At 47.1% G+C, this 22,416-nt stretch overlaps 1 protein-coding gene across 12 annotated transcripts in view; it reads right to left on the bottom strand.

The window, feature by feature from the left end:
* The window catches only part of LOC119178176 (tRNA-queuosine alpha-mannosyltransferase), a 263,027-nt gene extending 249,945 nt beyond the window's left edge, over nucleotides 1-13,082 (bottom strand). For 7 of the 12 annotated variants that reach the window (XR_012893892.1, XR_012893893.1, XM_075887161.1 and 4 more), the window contains exons 1-2: nucleotides 12,610-13,082; nucleotides 8,579-8,809 (exon numbers count right to left, since the gene is read on the bottom strand). Coding sequence is in view for 9 of the 12 variants with exons in the window: in XM_075887161.1 (XP_075743276.1) it covers nucleotides 8,579-8,809; nucleotides 12,610-12,956 (578 nt within the window). In the remaining 3 variants the exon portion in view is untranslated. The remainder of the gene's footprint in view (nucleotides 1-8,578; nucleotides 8,810-12,609) is intronic. The other 5 variants (XR_012893895.1, XM_075887311.1, XM_075887324.1 and 2 more) reach the window with 2 other exon arrangements.
* Nucleotides 13,083-22,416: the final 9,334 nt, after the last annotated feature.

Here is a 22,416-nt window from a genome sequence, read left to right as displayed (position 1 = left end):
AGGTCAAACCACTGCTGTAAAGCACCGCATTGACACCGGCGATGTCTTCTCTGTCCATCAACAGCCGTACCGCACATCTCCAACTGAGCGTCACATAATTCAAGCAGAAGTCGACAAAATGCTCGCCAGAGACATCATTGAGCCATCATTTGCCATCATTGAGCCAAAATACTTTCGCTGAGAAGTAGCAGATTGTGCTGTGCAGATAACTCTTTAGTCTGACGTGCAAATACTTAAAGATTAGAAAAGGGCCCTTACTTTGTGAATATACATCGGAGAAAATTTCATTATGCAGATTTGACTACAATGATTATTCACTGCCTATATTTCTAACATTGCTACCACGACTTCCAGCACATCTCAGCAGTTTAGTGTTACTAGTGTTCTATATGTCCCTATTGTATGCATATATATTGTCACGACGTCAAAACAGAGGTCTTGCCGTAGAGACTGAGACACCAGAACCAGGTCGATCTTCTTAATTAGAACGCGCAAGCGAGTTCTTCTTCTTCGTCCAATTCGTAGTCCTCCGTGGCACATGCACAACTGTCATCGTCTTTCTTGGGCAAGCACGTGACATTTGCCTCCCTCTGAAAGAAGCATCGTCCCGATGCGCAACTTAGGTGCTCTACCAGGCGTATGAAGTGGTCGTACGAAAACGGTAACCGGGAGCTAATTAACTCGATAAATACGGTTTCATACGCACGACGTGCACGACTTCGGGCAAATGCTTTTGGCGCTTAGAACTACAATTAGTGTCGGGAACGACTTCGTAGTTCACGCCGTTCAAGCGTCGCGTGACGCTGTATGGACCAAAGTACCGTCTGAGCAGTTTCTCAGACAGTCCACGTCGACGTATCGGAATCCAGACCCACACTTTGTCGCCTGGTGAGTAGCTAACAAACTTGTGTCGGGTGTCGTGGCGTTGTGTATCTTGATGCTGCTGATGAAAGATGCGCACGCGCGCGAGCTGTCTGGCTTCTTCGGCACGCTGAGTGAATTCTTCGGCGTCTACATGGATGTCGTCACACTCATGCGGCAACATGGCGTCCAATGTTGTCGTGACTTCGCGACCATAGATCAGACTGAACGGTGTCATTCCAGTGGTTTCTTGTCGAGCGGTGTTATAAGCAAAGGTCACGTGCGGCAATATCTGATCCCAGTTGTTATGTTCCGTGTCAACGTACATACTGATCATGTCTGTGAGGGTCCTATTGAGGCGCTCCGTCAGTCCGTTTGTCTGCGGATGGTATGCAGTTGTTCTCCGGTGAGCTGTACCACTGAGTCTGAGAACCGACTCCAAAAGCTCTGCGGTGAAGGCAGGTCCTCTGTCTGTGATCACTGTTGTCGGAGCGCCATGCCGAAGGACGATGTTTTCGATGAAAAACTGAGCGGCTTCTGCTGCTGTGCCACGCTGCATAGCTTTAGTCTCCGCATAACGGGACAGGTAATCAGTGACCACAATAATCCATCTGTTTCCTGTTGTGAAAGTTGGAAAGGGACCCAGGAAATCCATTCCAATCTTGGTGAACGGCTTTTCTGGTGCTTCGACTGGATGTAAAAGACCGACTGGATGTAAAAGACCGGCTGGCTTGCTGGGAGGCGCTTTGCGTTTTTGGCAGTCGGTGCACGTTCGCACGTGATGGTTAACAGCAGCAGGTAACTTTGGCCAGTAGTACTTGCATCGTAGTCGGCACAATGTTCAGGTGTAGCCTAGATGACCAGAGGTTGCTTCATCATGGCACGCTTCCATAATTTCTTTTCGAAGAGAGGCAGGCACGACGAGCAAGTGCGGGTTACCGGTTGGTGAGAAGTTTTTCTTATAGAGAACATCGTTTTGCAAGCAAAAAAAATGGCAGTCCTCTAGCAAATAACCGCGGCACGTCTTTACGTCGTCCTTCTAAATATTCAATGAGTGGTAACAGCTCAGGGTCACTGCACTGCTCTCGTGCAATAGTGGCCGTGTTGACAACTCCCAAGAATGCCGCGTCGATGTTTTCGTCATCAGGAGCGACAGTTTCCACTGGCGACCGTGAGAGACAGTCGGCGTTGGTGTGCCTCTTCCCAGATTTGTAGACGATGGTCATGTCAAACTCTTGAAGTCTTAGGCTCCAGCGCGCCAAACGACCAGATGGATCTTTAAGGTTGGTGAGCCAGCACAAAGAGTGATGGTCGCTAACAACCTTGAAGGAGCCGCCGTACAAATACGGACGAAATTTGATGACTGCCCACACCACGGCGAGACACTCCTTCTCGGTGGTCGAGTAGTTCTCCTCCGTGCGAGAGAGAGTTCTGCTGGCGTAGGATATTACTCCTTCACAGCCGTCTTTCCACTGCACCAGAACGGCACCTAGACCTACATTGCTGGCGTCAGTGTGAAGTACTGTAGGGGCGTCCTGGTCGAAGTGCGCAAGGACTGGAGGTGTTTGCAAGCCTTGTCGCAGTTCATTGAATGCCATTTGCTCCTGTTCACCCCAAAAGAAGGGGACGTCCTCACGTGTAAGTCGTGTCAATGGTGCTGCAATAGACGAAAAGTCCTCGATAAATCGTCGGTAATAGGCGCACAACCCTAAGAAGCGTCTCACAGCCTTTTTGTCACGGGGTGCAGGAAATTGCGCTACGGCGTCTATTTTGGCAGGGTCAGGTCGAACACCCTCGTGACTGACGACGTGGCCTAGGAAGCTGAGTTCGTTGAAACCAAAATGACATTTTTCTGGTTTTAAAGTCGGGCCGGCCGAGCGTATGGCTTGGAGTACGGTGGATAGACGGCTGAGATGTTTCTCGAATGATGCTGAGAATACAACAACATCGTCTAGATAGACCAAGCATGTTTGCCACTTCAGGCCCGATAGTACGGTGTCCATGAGACGCTGAAAAGTGGCTGGCACCGAGCACAACCCAAAAGGAAGCACCTTAAATTCGTAAAGGCCATGAGGCGTCACAAAGGCCGTTTTTTCACGATCTCTCTCGTCGACTTCTATCAGCCAGTAGCCGCTTCGGAGGTCCATTGAAGAGAAATAGCGCGCATGACGCAGCCGATCGAGTGAATCGTCTATGCGAGGATGTGAATAGATGTCTTTCTTCGTGACTTGGTTCAACTTGCGATAATCAATACAGAAACGCAAGCTGCCGTCTTTTTTCTTGACCAAAACCACGGGGAACGCCCAAGGACTTTTCGAAGGTTGTATGACGTCATCCACGAGCATCTTCTGTACTTGCTTCTGAATCTCCTTTCGTTCTTTCGGAGCCACACGGTAGGGGTTCTGCCGAATCGGTCGCGTCTTGTCTTCGATAATGATGCGGTGCTTGGTCAATGGTGTCAGCTGGACCTTTGACGTACACGAAAAGCAGTCTTCGAATTGGTGTATAAGTCCAAGCAGACGCTTCCTATCAGAGGGCGGTAGCATGGAGCAGATGTCCACCGACAAAGTTGTCGAGGTAGGGACTGTCGCGTCATCTGGTTGCAAAGCACAGCAATCCCCGGCTTGGTCTATATCGTCGAAGTAGGCAACTGCGGTACCCTTCTGGATTTGACGGCACTCGTTGCTGAAGTTTGTAAGGAGCACTTCTGCCTGTCCACCAGTAAGCGTTAGGATGCCTCTCGCGATGGAAATGCCTTGCGTGAGCAAAAGAGCGACTATGTGCTCCACTATCACATCCTTATAGGAAGGCCACCCACTGGACACAGACACAAGGCAGCAGGATCTCGGTGGGAGCGTCACATCGTCGGCTGTTCGCAAACTGCCGCGTAGTTCGTCACTGCTGTCGTCGACATACGGATGTGCGCAAAACGTCACCATGCGTTGAGGGATGTTGATAACAGCGCCATGATCTCGAAGAAAATCCATACCCAAAATTAGCTCTTTACAGCAGTCTGGCAACAGGACGAAAGTGGCCACGAAGCTAGAATTCCCAATGCGAAGTCGAGCGGTGCATTTACCCGTGGGAATCATCAGCTGACCACCAGCACTCCTTATGTGTGGCCCTGTCCACGGTGTCTTGACCTTTCTAAGGCGGTCGGCGAGCTCTTGTCGCATGATTGAGAAGTCGGCGCCAGTATCGACCAGTGCTGTAACGTAATGTCCGTCAATGAAAACGCCAAGATCAGCACGTACAACTTCACCGGCATTAGTATTCGTTGTCGTATTCGTCGTGGTTGTCGTCATATCTTCTTGCGATGATAGGGGGAACTTTTCGGTGTCTCGACGATTGGCAACCTTGCCCCCGGAGGTCGCAGCAGTTAGTTTCCCCGGCGCGGGCTAGGCGAACGGCCTCTGGTGACGTCCGGGTAGCTCTGAGAGAAGTCACAGCGACGCGCAGGAGATGGAGATCGCCAGCGACGCGGTGTAGTTGCTTGGCCAGTCGACAGTTGATCAGCATTGTGGGCACGACGGTCTTCAAAGCGGAAAGAAGCGGGACGAGAAAAGTTCCCGAAGCCGGAATCGCTATGACGGCAATAGCGAGCAATGTGACCTGGTTCTCCGCAGCGGAAGCAAATAGGACGACGGTCGGCCATGCGCCACAAGTCAGTTCGGCGAACTGGTGGTCGTCTCATGGAATCCCGTTGCCACCAAGGTACGGCCGCGGGTCGTGGCTGGAAGGGTGTCGCCACAAATGACGGTGGAGGACGACGGACCACATCAGCGTAGCTCGCTGGATGTGGCTCAGGACTTGGCCCCAGTGGTGTAACGGCTTGCCTCAACTCCTGGCGGACGATTTCGGCAACAGATGCGACGGGCGGTTGGGTAGGTGGGACGCAGAGGGCCCAAAGGTCCTCACGCAGTATTTCCCTAATCATTTGTCGTAGGGAACTTTCACACACGGCAGTGTTCTGAGCTGCAGCACTTACTGCCGTGTGGTTCGGCAGGCGGTCAAAGTGTCGGTATTGTTGTCGCAGTGCGCGCTCGATGACAGTCGCCTCTCTTATGAATTCATCTACTGTTGTAGGTGGATTTCGTACGAGGCCCGCAAACACTGGTTCTTTGACAACCTGCATTAGGTGACGCACCTTCTTTGCCTCGGGCATGTCAGGGTCAGCTCGTCGAAACAGACGGATCATACCCTCTGCGTACATGGCGGCTGTTTTGTTGGGTTTTTGTGGGCGAGCCTCAATAAGTTGCTGTGCGCGATCCCGTCGGTCCGTGTTCCAAAATGTGGCAAGGAGCTGTCGACGAAAATCTTTCCGAGATTGGAAAGTAGCCTCGTGGTTCTCGTACCACGTGCGAGCGCTATCTTCCAGGGCAAAATATGCACGGCCAAGTTTGTGCTATTCGTTCCAGTGGTTAGATACAGCGACCCGTTCAAACTGTTCGAGCCAGTCCTCAACATGCTCGTACTCTTCCCCATGGAAAACTTCAGGAACGCGAGGATGTTCAAGAGTCACCTGGGAGGGAAGAGTGGTCTGCAATGGAAGGGTAGCCGTGGATGTGGTAGGAGCTGCCATGCTGGTTAGAGGCGGAACAGGTACGGACTCCGGACTTAGGCCTAGTAGGCGCCGACTGAATCGGTGCACCGGAGTCGCGACGAGAGGCCGGGTCTCTGGACTAGGTGAACGGGTCCGAGCAAGACTGTCCTGCATCCGGTTGTAGGCTCCAGCACCTCCACCAGTGTCACGACGTCAAAACAGAGGTCTTGCCGTAGAGACTGAGACACCAGAAGCAGGTCGATCTTTTTAATTAGAACGCGCAAGCGAGTTCTTCTTCTTCGTCCAATTCGTAGTCCTTCGTGGCACATGCACAACTGTCATCGTCTTTCTTGGGCAAGCACGTGACAATATCATGTGCAGTGTATTGCGAGTGCTATCCACTGGTGCATAATTTTTTTTTTTTACGAATGAGTGCTTTTGAGAGCACCAACAGGCATCCTCTATCTCGTGTGTCAGCTGATCTACAATAGGCGAGCAAGGGCAAGGGTAGCTAATTCTCTTAACTTGTCATCCGTGACAACTTTGACAAGAATATTGATTTGCTGAAATTTTTTAACTCAGGTTTTCATTATTTGCCAACTGTTAATCAATTAAAGTGCCTGTCACTGCAACCCTTTTACCTCTTTTGAAACATAATCCAAGTTTCCTTTTCAACATCATCTTGTAAATGGTGTTTTCCCAAGATACACTTGCTTACCACAACTGGAAGTTGATCCAGTTAGTCGCAAAAAGATTGGACGCGCAGGTAAGAACACAGATTCTAAACACAATATCGAGAGCAATGTTATATGCAGGGATACCTAGCACAACAGCGTGGGGTCATTTCTTTTTATTCAACGTGATGTGCTTCTCGCCAATGCGTTGCCAAATATCATATTGCAGCTCAGGCTAATCGTACTGACACTGCACTTTTTGAGAGCATGTGTGGTGAGAAAGACAATGGACAGCACGGTACCAAGTACTAAGCAAGGGGTGTCCAGTGTAAATATCATTGTCTGACTGAACGAGACAAGAGGCAAAGTTGCACAATTTCAGCGGGTAATTTTATTAAACAGATGGCTATCACTGTTTTTTTTTCATGTATTGTTCAACTCTGTGAGAAACAGTGTTCTTTGTTTACATACATACTGCTGCATTCACGATTGTCAATAAACAATGTAAGCTTACTTGCTTAGCATGTTTTTTGCCAGTTGAGGCCTCTCGGTCACCTGGCGGCATAGCGGAAATATTTATAGTAATGTTAGGGCGCGTTGTGCGCGAATAAACGCTCATCAACCTGCGGGCGTACACCGCGACCCCCCGCCTCCACTACCAAAGCAGCCGCCATATTGCCCTAGCGCAATGATTATGATAGGCCTACCAGTGCCGTCTGTAGGTCGGAAAAGTTATTTCACAACGCCAACGCTACTCTTATTTTCGTTGCACTATCAAACGTACAGTTTCCTTTCTCTAAATGGTAGTGTATAGGTGTCCAGTGCCTATACCTCACTCATTCATCCTTCTTTAGAAAACGCAGCTGTTATTTGGTGTCCCCATCATGTCACATGGCCCAACTACCTCGAAGCAGTTCCAAACAAAGCAGCAGTAATACTGCAAGATGAGCAAGTTGGTACGAATGCATACGACTGACTTACTTTTAGCCCACACTGACAAAGAGAAGGAGACAGGTGTCATTCCCTATCTTTGCCCCTGTGTGCTAAAAGTAAGTTATTATGAAAACAAAGGAGCCCAGTTCATCCTATCACCTTATTCTCAATTTCATAATGTTGCAAAACTAAAAAGCTCTCTTAATATACATTCACTCGCCTTGTGCCGAACACTTGCCTGGTTATCCTTCTTTCACACCCTCTACCGTATCAGTAATCTCATATTTTGCCTATACACCACATGTCGTCTTATAGGTTAGACCATGCCTATAAAGTCAAACCATTTTTTACAGCGAAAGCTGTTATGAGGTCCGAACACAGGTAACGCACCGTGCCGTAGTTGTTCGTCACCGCCGATGTCCGTAACCAGAAAAAAAAAAACTGTGCAAGTAAAAAGCATTATAGACACAATGGAATTCGAATCCGGGTGCGCTGCATGCAAGCCCAGTTTTCTACCACTGAGCCACGTCAGTGCTTGGAACTAGTTTCTAAACTAGCCTTAGACAGGCTTGACATCAAGACAAGAACCGTGTTAATATGAGTAATAAAGCATTTTAGAACATCAAAGTTACACGATGCAGATTGTGTAACGAGCGGGTCATCCATTGTTTTAACCCATTCAAAAACTTGTTCTTGATCACCTATTAACTGTGGTGCATACCCACTCCAGGCTTATTTCTTCATCGTCATCAGCCACAGCATAAAAATATTGCAGAAAATTTCTAACAGATGTGTAGCAGATAGCACTTTTCTCCGAAGAATCATGAAGCCAGAAATCATTATTATTATAGTGCCGTAGTGGGTACCAGCAAGTGTGCTTGCAGCAGTTACCCAACGAGTGTTTAGAAAAGGCTCTGAAAGGCCACTCTTCTAGCTTTCGCTGTGGCTGTTCTGCGCATTCTGTGCAAGCCTGGTGTTTTTTCCTCGCACTGAAAAATATTGGAATTCACTTTTTGCACTATCAATAGGTCAATGTAATTCACTGCTATCCAGCATTGCCACTATCAATGATCATCAGTTCTTTCACTTAGCGCTCCACTCATTTCTCGAGCGTTAGAACACTTCTCAATAAATAACTTCATAATATTGTTACTGCATGTCATCTTTCATTGTGCTCAATTCAGAAACTGAACAAACCTAAAAATTTTTGTGGTGTTATCATTATTAGTGAAATTTCATTGTCTTTGCATAGTAAGTTTTCCCTTTTCAATTCCTTTATGACTGAAATATGATTGCATTCTTCACTCTTTGATAATCTGCCCCTATGTAATCTTTCCAGGCCCTTAATGTATCCAAATAAATCAAACTAAGCCAAAATGTTGCACAACACTCAATGGATACCCAAGACTTCAAAACACCATGTGTACACATGGTGCACCCCTCAGCCAAATAGAAAGCTGGTTTCGGGAAGCGGTGACCCCAAAAACACCATGTGCGAAACGACATCATTCCTTATATTCGTGGTTAGCCACTAGCTACGCCCACATTAAATGCAAAGAGTACTGACCATCGATGAGGCCAGACAACATGCAGGGGTGAGGTGGGGTCCCTGTACAGAGCTGGGAACAATGGCGGCACTTTGACCGGAAAGGACAGCACTCGCGCCTTGGCCTCCAGTTGAGGCCGCAGGGGCCCCAGGTGGCCCGCACCTGGCACTCGGTTTAGGAACGGCTCCACAGCTGCCAGGAATGAGTCCCGGTTGAAGTGAGAGTTGAACAGCACCACGTCAGCCGCCAAGCTGCACAGGCAGAGATAAATTACCTCATCTGATGATATGTCCACATTTGGACCTTTGGCATGCTGTTTTATTAATAATAACAAGTCCCGAGAATGCCCCATCCATGCTTCAGCTTGAAAATTGCTATTAATCGCCAAAAAGGAACTGGAACCTTGAGGACAGCATACTGCATATCCCACAGCATTTCAGGCAGAGCTTGATCTACATACCAATAAAGAAGGGTATAAGGCAAGAGAATACAATCTCCCCAATGCTATTTACTGCACACTTAGAAGAGGTTTTCATAGCCCTAAAATGGGAAGAGTCAGGAATACAAGTTTACGGAGGATACCTTAGTAAGCTGAGCTTTTAAAATTACATTGCACTGCTAAGTAACTCGGGAGACAAATTCATTCATGATTACTGAATTAGACAAGGCGAGAAGAAAGGTTCATGATTACTGAATTAGACATGGAGAGTAGAAAGGTAGGTCTTGAAATTAATCAGCAGAAAACTAAGTAATTTACAACTTCAGAAGCGAACAGTGCTTCGAGATAGGTAGCAGTGCACTTGAAGTTGTAAAGGAGTATGTCTACTTAGGACAGTTAGTAACCGCGGAGCTGAACCACAAGACATGAAGTAACTAAAAAAATAAGAAAGGGGTAGAGCACATTCGACAAGCATTCTCGAATCAAGAAAGGTAGATTGCCACTGTCCCTTAACAGGAAGGTATATAGCAGCTGCATCTTGCCGGTACTTACCCACGAAGCAGAAACATGAAGCATATAAAACAAAGAGGATTCAATTCAAGTTGAGGATGACGCAGCAGGCAATGGAAAGTAAAATGATAGGTGTAACCTTAAGAGACAAGAAGAGAGCAGAATGTATCAGGGTAAAAACAGATGTTAAGGACATCATAGTCGAAATCAAGAAGAAATGGTCATGGGCAGGGCACATATATAGCAGGAAGGCAAGATAACTGCTGGAGATTAAGGATCGCAGACTGGATTCCAAGAGAAGGAAAGCGGGTGAAGGGGAAAAGGAAAGTAGGTGGGCAAAATATATTAAGAAGTTTGGGGGGTATAGTCTGGCAGCAGAAAGCAGAGGACCGAGTTGACTGGCAGAATATATGGGAAATAACCTTGTCCTGCAGTGGGCGTAGCCAGGCTGATGATGATGATGACCAGTCCTCAAAATTACAGTATGTATTTTGCCCAGCACCACTCAAATGTGAGCTGCTTACGAAGTAAAAGGAACTGCACGATAAGAAGCGCTGCCACTTTCGCAACCGTCAGCGGCTCATGCTGAGCCGCTGACGGTTGTGAAAGTGGCACTAGCGTAGTCGTACGGGAAACGTAGTCGATAGCGTAGTCGCACGGGAAACGCATGCGTACGCATGTGTTTTTCGTGCGACTATGCTATCGAATTTGGTGTAGACCATAAAAATTCTAATTACAAATATTTCGCACCGTTTTTAACGGTACCATTCCATCATTAAACACTCTGACCAATAAGCTCTTCGTTTAAAGAAAATAGGTACCATACAAATTGGTTGTCGGTCCCTTTAAACTTCACGCACCAAGTACACCGGTCTGTCGCAACACCGATTTCTTGTCGATTAAGAGAATATTGCGCATGCGAACACGTGATCGATGTGTTTACGCGCTCACGGGACTTCGTTCAAAAACCTTTGTAGCACACCATTCTGACCCAACGTTTCTCCCCAGACGCTATCAAATATCATTCAGCAAAGAGAGAATTCAGGAGCGGCACACAACACAAGCACGATGGATGGATGGATGTGGCTGTACCCTTTAGATCGGGTGGCGGCTAACGCCATCTAGCCGTGATACTTAGTGAACTAACCATTAGATTTATCTTTTTTTTTTCCTTTAAATAGTGAGGTTGAGGATTCGTACTTTGCAGTGAAAGGTTTAATTTCCACTCGTGCCTTGACTTTAGCCACCAGTCACATAACCTTCTTCTAGTTAAGTCTACCCGCTTAAAGTCTATTTCGCCCTCCCTGTCCCTAAACCCCAGTGCTTTGAAAAACTCTGCGCCATCATCCTGAACTATAGGGTGAAGCCCTTTACAGAACATTATCAAGTGTTCGGCAGTTTCTTCTTCCTCTCCACACGCACTGCATACTGTGTCTACCCCTTCATATTTGGCCGGATATGTCTTGGTTTGCAATACTTCCGTCCTGGCCTCAAACAGTAGAGAACTACCCTGTGTGTTATCACAGATCCTTTCCTTGGCAATTTCCTGCTTAAAAGCTTGATAGATCTCTAGTGCGGAGTTCTTAATCATGCTAATTCTCCACATGTCAGTCTCCGTTTCTTTCACTTTATTTTTAACCGATAGTTCTTTTTGGTTTGGCCACCTGCTGTTTTCTAAGTATTTACCAGTCAATTTTCTGGTTCGCTTCCTCCATGTTGTACCGACATTCTTTATGTACAAGTAGCTGAAAACCTTCATAGCCCATCGCTCCTCTCCCATTCCTCTCAATCGCTTCTCCAATTTTATCTTGCTGCTAGCTTCCCTGCCCTCAAATGATGTCCATCCCATATCACCTTGTACTCCCTAATTTGGTGTATTCCCGTGAGCTCCTAAGGCAAGCCTACCTCTTCCGCATTGCCTAATTTCTAATCTTTCTTGAACTTCTGATCTCATGCACAAGACCGCATTGCCGGACGTCAGCCCAGGAACCATGACCCCTTTCCATATTCCTCTCACAACATCATACTTCTTGTAATTCCACAGTGCCCTATTTTTCATCACTGCTGCATTCCTGTAACCCAGAATCATCACGTATATTTCGTGTTCCCTTCGGTACTCGGTCCCATTGCTTATCCATACGCCCAGATATTTGTATTTATCTGTTATTTCTAGCCTGACCTCATGTATTCCAAGCTCACTACCTTCGTTATCATTAAAAATCATGACTACTGATTTTTCCCTACTGAATCTAAAATCTAACCTATCTACCTCATTACCGCAGATGTCCATCAATCTCTGCAAATCTTCCTTGTTGTCGGCCATTAGCATTATATCATCTGCGTACATTAGTGCTGGCAGTGCCTGATCAGTGAGTTTTCCTTGTTTGACTAAAGAGGGCTTGAAGCCAAGTCCACTTCCCTCTAATTTGGCTTCTAATCCTTGTAGGTACATCATGAATAACAAGGGTGACAGTGGACACCCCTGCCTAAGTCCCCGTTTCACCTCTGTGAGCTTGGATACCTGTTTTTCCCACTTTATAGCTGCCTTGCTACTTTTATAGATTTCCTTTAAAAGATTAGTGTCTCCATCTTCCACACCCAGTGTGTCTAGTACTCTCCACAAGTACTCTTGAACCACGCTATCGTACGCTCCCTTGATGTCCAAAAATGCTAGCCACAGGGGCCTGAGTTCCTTTTCTGCTATTTCGATGCACTGCGTCAGTGAGAACAGATTGTCTTCCAACCTCCTGTGTTTCCGAAACCCACCCTATAGTTCAGGATGATGGCGCAGTTTTTCAAAGCACTGGGGTTTAGGGACAGGGAGGGCAAAATAGACTTTATGCGGGTAGACTTGAGAAAGAGGTTATCCGATTGGTGGCTAAGGTCAAGGCACGAGTGAAAATTAAACTCTTCACTGCAAAGTACGAATTATCAACTTCACTATTTAATGGGGACAAAAAGATAAATCTAATGATTAGTTTACAAAGTATTACGGCTAGGCGGCGCTAGTCGCCGCCCGATCTAAAGGGAACAGCCACATCCATCCATCCATCCATATAATTATAAGGCAGCAGTTAAAATTCCTGTAGCACAGCATCTTACCACGACACCACCTGGTTGTAACCGTACTGGTAATCGCGCAGCTGTTCTTTCTGCACTGGGTAGGCTAGCTGATTCTCGTGCATGTAAAGCACCTTTCGCAGAGGCACCAGGTCTTGCCGTAGCCCCAGAAGTTCGGCGAGGTTGAGCGTGCCGCTGGCCATCAGCACACGATAGTGATCTGACGGTTCTATGCGCTCTGCAAGCCACAGAGCTGCCGTGCGCGCACGCCAGTGCCACTTGTTCGGCGGCAGCGTGACCAAGCGGCATACTCCTAGGTCCTCGCTCAGCAAATCTATCAGCTGCTTGTGCGAGCCGCCGTAGAACGGCTCTAGCAACAACACCGACATCACTAAGGTCTCACGACTTCGCGAAACAGAGCAACACACAAAAACATAGCCCACAACACTGTAACATAACAACCGTGATTACAGTGGAAGCGTGATGAGCGGCAAGCGGCGCCAACGGAGCGCTAGAGGTGTGCGCCGACAGGTCGGCGCGCCGCTGCCGCCGACGCGAACTGATCGGCGCGCCGCCGCCGACGTTATTCATCGGCGCTATCGGCGCGCCATTTACGCACCAGTACCGAATTTTCACAGATTTGTCTTTTTCTTTTTCATCTTGATTTATAGCTTCGTTTCACATTTATGTACCCAGTAAAAAACAGGGTTCTTAGTTATCTTCATCCAGCTTTAGAGACCGAGAGTACCACTATGAACAGCGGTACAAGTTCGGCGGCCGCTGAATGAAATGACATATTGGACAAATTGACAAAAAAATAAATGTAACAGTTACAGTAATGCATAGACGCTGCCATCTGAGGCTTAAAATCAATTTTTGCTGGTTTTCTATGTCGTAATTAGCAATGATTTTGGTCATACAACGTTGAATGTATTGGCCCAGCGTGTTGATGCGTGCGAGTTCACCGTAGCACTATTCGAATATTCATATGGATGCGAAACGGCATCATAATCAGTCCAAGATGGCAGCCTATCATCGTGCCCGAAACAGGGCGTATACACAGAAGAAATGAAATGGTAGCAGTGGAGCACGAATGCAGCGCGTTAGGTGAAGAACTATACAAAGCCCCGAAAGATGAAATTGAAAGGGAAAAGTTTAATGGATATTAGAAGCGTCGAGGCATAATACATGCTCGAACCTACTCAGGGTATATCATCACCTGTCCGTGGTGTTCAAATTGATAATTTTCGAGGATGACCACTCATACGCAACGTCTCAACATGCTGCAGAAAATATTTGATGCCTTTTAATTCAGGCATCAGATATCCGGGATGAAGATGCCAAGGCAGTAAGATGGCAAGAGAGAGAAAGGAAGGCTGGGGGATTAACCAGATCTTGGCATCCGGCGTGCTGCCCCACCCTGGGGGTGGAGAAATAGGGGCAAAAAAGGGGGTGTAGAAAGACAGAAAAGAAAACACATGTGCACTCAGGAGTAGGATGGCAAACTTAACAGAGGATTTATTACATTCTGTACAGACAGGATCAGAGATCTCTTGCGAATGAGCTGGGTGGCTCATTATAAAGTGTGCGTTTTGACAAAATCAGGGAATGGGTCCAGAATGCGCTGTTGAATCACGGGGGACACACACCATTTTTGACGGTGCCGTTCACACTCGCTCAAGTCAACGTCTTTGATTGGGGCATGGACACCACACTGCACATATGTGGCACCAAGAAACCATTGTGATCGTCTCGTCGAACGTATTATGTTGTCGGAATGCCACCTCACTTCCCGGCTAAGATGGACGATACACGGCGGACAGCAGACTGGCAGCCCTTCGGTGACTTGTTTGACGAACAAAGAACGCCGCTCTCCCCCGTCGGCCCAGGCGCCGCGTGTAACAACGCTATATAAGTGGTAAGCAGAGGCGTAATAAGCTTGTCTGAGGCCACCAGTTTTAAAAATGAACAAAATAAAACAACAAAAAACTTGCCTGGAAAAAGTATACAAGAGACGGCTGGATTCGTCAATAATGCGGAGACAGACACTCTAGCGACATGTCATACATGACGTAGTCCAGCAAACATGTTTTCATCACGTAACTTGAACGGACCTACTGGCACTGTGAAAGATGAATAATAATTGTTGTGGACAGCGGTGATGTACTTCTTTTGCGAAGGTAATGCTCAGAATTAACCAAATAAATCTTGACTTTATATTCAGGTCTTGATGAAAAAGTTAGTCAAGTTAGAAAGCTCCTCAGGTGGCTAAGTAATAAATTACTTCACCATACTTTATGTTGAAGTAATTTGCAAATAAATAATGCAACCTCTGTTTAATTGATATTCAATGACGTGACTGCAATCAACGGTGTGTCGTCGCTATAAAACTGGAACGTTATCTCCGGACACAACCGGGCGAATGCAGCGGAGAACGATTATGTCACGTAATAAAAGCAATGTGATGTCGCACATATTCACCTGTACAACTCCGTGCCCTTTTGCTTGCTCGTGATGTATTCGAAGGAGCTAGCCAAGTCTCGGGTAGAAGTCGAGCAGAGTAGCCGGGGCTGATAAGAGGAACGTTTATATACACTATTTACACACTAAAGGTAGCTATATGTTGATGGTAGCATCATGGAAGCGTGATGGGAGCTTCTCAGGGATGGTTCAGAGCGTCTCGGTGCTCACACTTTACGCCCTGGTATTCCTAAAATTATCTGCAGGAGAAAACAGTGGACAGTTTGCAATAATCTGCTAGGCAGCTTTTCTGTAAGGTTAGTTTTTCAACCAAGAACTCACGTTCACAGGCTGCTTTTCTCGCTCATTTCGTTTTTGCCATTTCTTTTTTTTTTGAGATCTTGTTGTGCTCGCGTGCCTTCGCTGGAATTTAGAAAGGTGACATTTTGTTCTACTCGCGTGCTCAAAATGAGAAATAAAAGCAGTCTGTGAACGAAAGTTTTTGGTTGAAAAACAAACCTTACAGGAAAGCCGCCTTGCAGATCACTGTAAACTGACAGACTGCATGTCAATTCAGTTCAGGGCAGTCCGAACAAATTGTCGTCTTCATCTTTATCCGCCAAATGGGGGGGGGGGGGGGGTAGCGGTTATAAGAAGGTGCCTAATTTCTGCAGCCCAGCAGGGAGCGCAGGGAGCAGCGAATAAAGATTAAAAAAACGAGAGAGGGAGAAAGAGAGAGAAAGTCAAACACTGCCTTCTTTTCAACCAAGGAAAGAGAGAAGGGGCACGTTCAGTTTGTCACACGGCGAGACAGAAACATAACGTAGGTCACAGTGAAATAACATTGCATCATATGCGCAGAATAGGGTCTGCAGCGCTAGGCAGGCTAGGGCTTATGAGAATGGAAGACTTGCAAGCACCACAGAGTGTGGGAAACATACCTGACGAGGTATCCCAAGCTTTCGGCTAATTGTTCAGCGCGTCTCTTGGCACGTCGATCAAAACAAGCAGCCTCGATTTCAAACAGCTCTTCCTAGGCCGTCAGTCAGTCAGGCGTGTCCAAAGAGTTTTTGACGAGGGGAGCCAACAGCCCTAAAGAATTCGAAGTATGACTTTCGTGTTGTCGCCTCTTTTGGCGCACCTCGAGAGCGTTGACCCGGAACAAATCAGGGTAGGCTTAGCTGCAATCGTCCCCCGCGTCCAAGCGGCGCCGAGCCAGGGAGGCTGATCTTGACATCTTCTACAGACACACGCACACAAGCACGCACAGTTTCATTCCGGGAGGGAATTGGTAGTGGTCACAATGACGTACGTAACGTACATCTGCTATAAAAAGGCGTGCAGTGTATGCGATGGCTTTTTTTGAAAGTCTTGTAATTCTAGTATATTTTCATTATATAGCCGAGGTATGAGGCGGTTGTTACTCGCATATATTTGAGTTAAAGTACTACAAATATTTATTCGCCGCGCATAACTTCTGGAAATGATACTCCAAAGAAAAAAAAAAGGAAATCGCTCCAATATTTTTAAAACTAAGTTCGCACGTGAGAGTACTTGTTCTCTGTCTGCGCTTTTCCGTGGTTCACGAGTGTTAAGCCCCACTGCTGCTTCTATAGAATGACGTACGATAAGCCATATCAACGCAGTGACAGGATTTCGTACAGACCACCAAGCATTCGATCACCAGGCATTTTCCCTCCGGCATATTTTGATTGAAAGAAGCGACATATTTTTGCTGAAAACCCGGTTTATGCACTGGGGCCCGGTGCACAGATGTTCGAAATTGCAACTCTTGATCATCGCGAGCGCGAAGACGGCAAGTAAAAGCCTCTATGCTATTGTCTGTATGTACAGTGTAACGAAACCCTCCAGTCTTGAGGGTGTTGGGTTAAACAATGCACTTTGCCCATTGCTATCGTTCATCATGGCGTTTGTCTATTAACTGAGTGGGGCTATGTGGAGCACGCGGCAGTAGTGCCGATGTGCTATTTGGTGCTGGTACAAAAAGAAAACTAGTTTGGATCGCTTCTTCAATGAGTCCTTCAATTAAACCTATGCTAAGGGGCTGCATAGAAGACTATACGCCTGACACACTTGGAAAAATAAAGCACATTGTAAGAGACCCCTTCTACTAATCCCTACTACTACTAAGGGGGAATCTACAAGACTTGCGCACTGCTCCACTATTCATTAAACATTCCATACTCAGAATTGATCAATTATATCATTTTAAATTACTTCAGTTAATACAAAAGACTAAGCTATATGAAGAAAGTTGCACCGAAAGACCACACTACAGTATGCGAGAACAAAAGAAACGAGCTCCTAGAACAAGAACCAAGTATGGAAAACAAAGTATTGCTTACCAGGTACCTCAGGTTTTAAATACCCTTGCAGATCAATTGAACTTTAGGGCTAGTAGTGCGACTTTCAAGAAACAAATAAAGAACTTATTCATAACCACCGGTCTACACTACCGAAACTACGTAATGGAGTCTCGTGCCTCTGCAAATGCTTAAATTGTTCATCAACTTCTATGTCAATTATACGAGTGTATACAGCGGAATTCATTGTATCCGCATGTATTTTGTGTCTGTTTTCGATGTTGTTTCATTGATATTGTTTTGTTGTGAACTATAACGAGAGTGACCTCTAATTCTTAAAATGTGTTATGTAAACTTCTTATGCTATTTATGTTTGAATTTTGTGTTTACAATTTCAGGTTGCTTGAAACCAATGTATTGAATATATATATTGTTTAAGCTTTGCACTGTCACGAACTGCGGAGGGACAAGGGCCTTTGTCAGGCTGTTCGCCTTTAGCCCTTTGCCCCTGCAGTGAGCTCTGTATCCGGCTTACTGTAAATAAAAATCCTACTACTACTACTACTACTAATTGAAGGACTTGTAGACCATCACCATCTAGACTTTGGTGTTCTGCAGAAAACCCGGTTTATGCACTGGGGCCCGGTGCACAGATGTTCGAAATTGCAACTCTTGATCATCGCGAGCGCGAAGACGGCAAGTGAAAGCCTCTATGCTGTTGTCTGTACGGTCGGTGTAACGAAACAATATATAAAAATATTTTGCTTTGGACTCACTCGGACTGAGACTATCGAAATTTCTCTCTATTTAAACTCACTCAGACTCAGACTCACCGATGTTTTTGTCAGCCGGATCCACTAATACCTTCCTCAAATATACCCACTCATACTCAGACTGATCAAAACGTTCCTCCAGCGGACTCACTCGGACCAGTAGACTCGCGAAATGTTTCTAAAACAGACGCACTTGGACTGAAAATGAGCGATATTCGACTTGGTCCTCCGGCTCATACAATAAAGCACCATTGCAAAACACATGTGAAAGAATTGCAATTGCCAAGCAATTTATATATATATATATATATATATATATATATATATATATATATATATATATATATATATATATATATATATATATATATATATATATATATATATATATATATATATATATATATATTGTTACACGCAAGAAGTACACGAAAAGGTTGAAAAACAGGCGAGCCTGGATGGTTCGCGTTTACTTCCACAAGGGGTCTCGAGACAGCACACCCAACGTCGTCTTCCTTCTTCACCTTTTGTCTGAATGTTCATTCGCGCTGTATGCGCCGTGCATTGCAACCGCTCGTGACATTTCCCCGTTTGCAGACGAAGCCCGCCGGGCGAGTCACTCAGTGGTTCGTGCATTGCATAGCTTCATGCGAGCGACGTGCGCCACTTCTGTTTTAGCCGAGCGCCGTCCAGTGCTTGTGAGCCGTGCTATGCGGTAGTTGACCTCACTGAGGCGTTCGAGGATAACGTAGGGCCCGACATAGTGAGCGAGAAATTTCTGGTACAGGCCACGTTTCCGTAAAGGCGTCCAGAGCCACACCTGATCTCCAGGATTGAAGTGAACATGTCGGTGACGGTCGTCATAGCGGATCTTTGACCGGTCTTGCGAGGTGACGGTGCGTAGCCGAGCGAGGCGTCGCGCTTCTTCTGCTCTACAGAGAATCTCGTTGATCGGCTCACTGTGATGAGCAGAGTAGGGAAGCATAGTGTCAAGATTATAGCGTGGTGGACGAGCATAAAGGAGAAAGAAAGGTGAGTAACCAGTGGTCTCATGTCTTGCGGTGTTGAAAGCATAGGTGATGAAAGGCAAAATTGTGTCCCAGTTTTTGTGCGCGGAGTCGATGTACATGGACAGCATGTTGGCAAGCGTTCGGTTCGTGCGTTCCACTAGACCATTAGTCTGTGGATGGTATGGAGTGGAATGGCGGAAGCTTGATGAGCACAGACGAAGGGTCTCTTCGACAACATCCGCGGTAAATTGCCGCCCACGGTCGCTGATTACGATGCGAGGAGGTCCGTGTCTGAGGATAACTTGAAACAGCAAGAAGATGGAAACGTCTTTTGCTGTGGCCGACGGCAGTGCTGCCGTCTCACAATAACGGGTTAAGTGGTCTACGCAAACGATGACCCAACGATTGCCGTCTGTGGATCGCGGAAAAGGGCCCAGAAGATCTATACCAACTTGCTCAAAGGGGGTGCTAGGAGGCGAAACAGGCTGAAGGCGACCAGACGGCGCGTCAGTTGGTCGCTTGTAACGCTGACATTGGGTGCAGCTGGCGACGTACCGTTCGGTATCATTGCGCATCCGGGGCCAATAAAAGCGTTCCTGAGCACGGTAGAGTGTTCTTGTGCATCCAAGATGTCCGGAAGTTGGTTCGTCGTGCATGGCAGATAATACGTGACTGCGAAGGCTCTTGGGGACAACCAAAAGGTAGCGCGCACCGGTAGCCGAGAAGTTCGTCTTATATAGGGCGCCGCCACGTAAGCGAAAACGATTGTCTGCAGCGGACTCCCGCGCGGCCGCGAATAGCGGCTGTAAGCTGTCGTCTTTCCTCTGCTCTGATATGAAGGTATCCATATCCGGAAATCCCGTGGACACAAAAGCGATGTATTCATCAAAGTTGTCCGCGTCACATTCAGTCGTTGGGAGTGGCAGGCGAGAGAGACAATCAGCATCAGCGTGTCGCCGGCCGCTCTTGTAGGAAACAACGAAATCATACTCCTGCAGACGGAGCGCCCAGCGTGCTAGTCGACCAGAGGGATCCCGAAGATTCACAAGCCAGCATAAAGAGTGATGATCCGTGACGACAGTAAAGGGGCGCCCGTAAAGATACGATCGAAACCGTTGCACAGCGAAGACGACCGCCAGACACTCTTGTTCGGTGACAGTGTAGTTGCGCTCGGGGCGACTCAATGAGCGGCTAGCGTACGATATCACATGCTCGCTGTCGCCGACACGCTGAACTAGTACGGCGCCAATGCCAACACCACTAGCATCGGTATGAACTTCTGTCGGTGATGACGGATTGAAGTGGCGAAGAATAGGCTGGGACGTCAACAGTAGCTTTAGCTGCCGAAACGATGAGTCGCATTCCGAGCTCCACTCGAAAGGAACACCTTTTTGGAGAAGGCATGTGAGCGGATGAGCTATGTCAGCAAATTTGGGAATGAAACGGCGAAAGTAGGAGCATAACCCTAAAAAACTTCGTAGCTGCTTCACAGAGCGAGGTGCCTCGAATGCCTCCACAGCTGTTGTCTTTTGTGGATCTGGTCGTATACCTTCTTTGTCGATCAGGTGTCCCAGCACAAGTGTCTGTCGTTCACCAAAATGGCACTTTTTAGAATTAAGCACAAGGCCGGCCTTCCTCAAGCAGTTCAGTACCAAGTCCAGGCGCTCGTTATGCTCACGAAATGTTCGGCCGAAGATCACAACGTCGTCTAGGTAGCACATACAAACTTCCCACTTCAAACCGCGAAGTATAGTGTCCATGAACCTTTCAAACGTTGCGGGGGCGTTACAAAGCCCGAAAGGCATCACGTTGAATTCAAATAGTCCATCGGGCGTTACAAAAGCGGTCTTCTCTCTGTCATCCGGGTGCATAGGGATTTGCCAGTAACCTGATCGTAAATCCACAGAAGAGAAGTAAGAAGCCGCAAAGAGGCAATCGATGGCGTCGTCAATTCGTGGGAGTGGGTATACGTCTTTCCTAGTAACGGCATTTAGGCGACGGTAATCGACACAGAATCGCCACGTGCCGTCTTTCTTCTTCACCAGTATTACTGGAGCTGCCCAAGGGCTAGACGATTCCCGAATTACTCCTTTACCCATCATTTCTTCGACTTGAGCGCTGATGATCTTTCGCTCCGCAGAGGACACACGATATGGTTTTTGACGAATCGGTTCAGCGGATCCTGTGTTGATGCGATGGCGAGTACGGGATGCAGGAATCGATGTGGGGCCGTCGTGCTGTGCAAAGTCGAATATTGAAGAGTGTTTCGAGAGCAGGGCCATCAAAACACGACGTTCATGGTCACTGAGCGATGTAGCTACCATTCCGAGCATGTGTTCGTTTGCGGTGTGCGAGACACTGGTTTGTGCTGTATCCGGTAGTTCTGTAAGCACTGCCATAGGTATAAATGACTCTCCCTGAAACGTAGCCAGTTTTAGGCCTTGAGACAGCACTACGGCTTCAGTGGAGCAATTTAGCGTCCATAGCCCTGCGCATCCATCGGTAACTGAAACCATACAATACGGAACCAACACATTTTTCTTAAGACAGTTTCTATGGACCGGTTCCACCGCAACATCGAACGAAGTACTAACAGAAGACGAACAAACAACAGGAACGCGCATCGCGGATAAAGCGGGCACAACAGTGTCTTCAGAAACACAAAACACACTCTCTTGCTGGGATGATTCTTCTAAGAGCGCAGAGGACACACTTCCGCAAATACTGAGTTCTCCTGTTCGGCAGTCAACATTGGCGCCACACAATTTCAAAAAGTCAATGCCGAGAATTACATCGTGTGTGGAACGCGGAAGCACGGTAAACTCAGTGTTAAAGGTTTGACCACCCAAGGAGACATCCACGTTACACACACCAACCGGGTATAATGAGTCCCCACTCACTCCACGAAAGCTTGTGCTGTGGTCCCAATGAAACATAACCTTGCGTCCCAGCAGATTTTTGAACACCACACTCATGACAGAAACAGTTGCTCCCGTGTCGACTAAAGCCATGGTAGAAACGCCATCAATAAGTACATTAACCTTATTCTTCAGCATGAAGATAGGTGGAGGTATCCGAGTCGGCAGCAAAGATTTTCCAGCGACCTCACCTCCATCGGCCGCGCTGGCTAGTTTCCCGGCGGTGGTGACGCGAAGCGGCGTCGAGGAGATGATGACGTCACACGCCGTCTGGGAGATGGAGATCGAGACGCTCGGAAAGCTGGTGGTGGTGTCAGAGTACGTTCGGAGGCAGGAGAGCGGTAACGGTTTCGATACCTTTCTT

This window comes from Rhipicephalus microplus, chromosome 1 (assembly GCF_043290135.1).
Source record: "Rhipicephalus microplus isolate Deutch F79 chromosome 1, USDA_Rmic, whole genome shotgun sequence".
Classification (NCBI taxonomy): Eukaryota; Metazoa; Arthropoda; class Arachnida; order Ixodida; family Ixodidae; genus Rhipicephalus; species Rhipicephalus microplus.
Note: the sequence above shows the minus strand (reverse complement) of the source record. Positions and strands in the feature narration are given on the sequence as shown.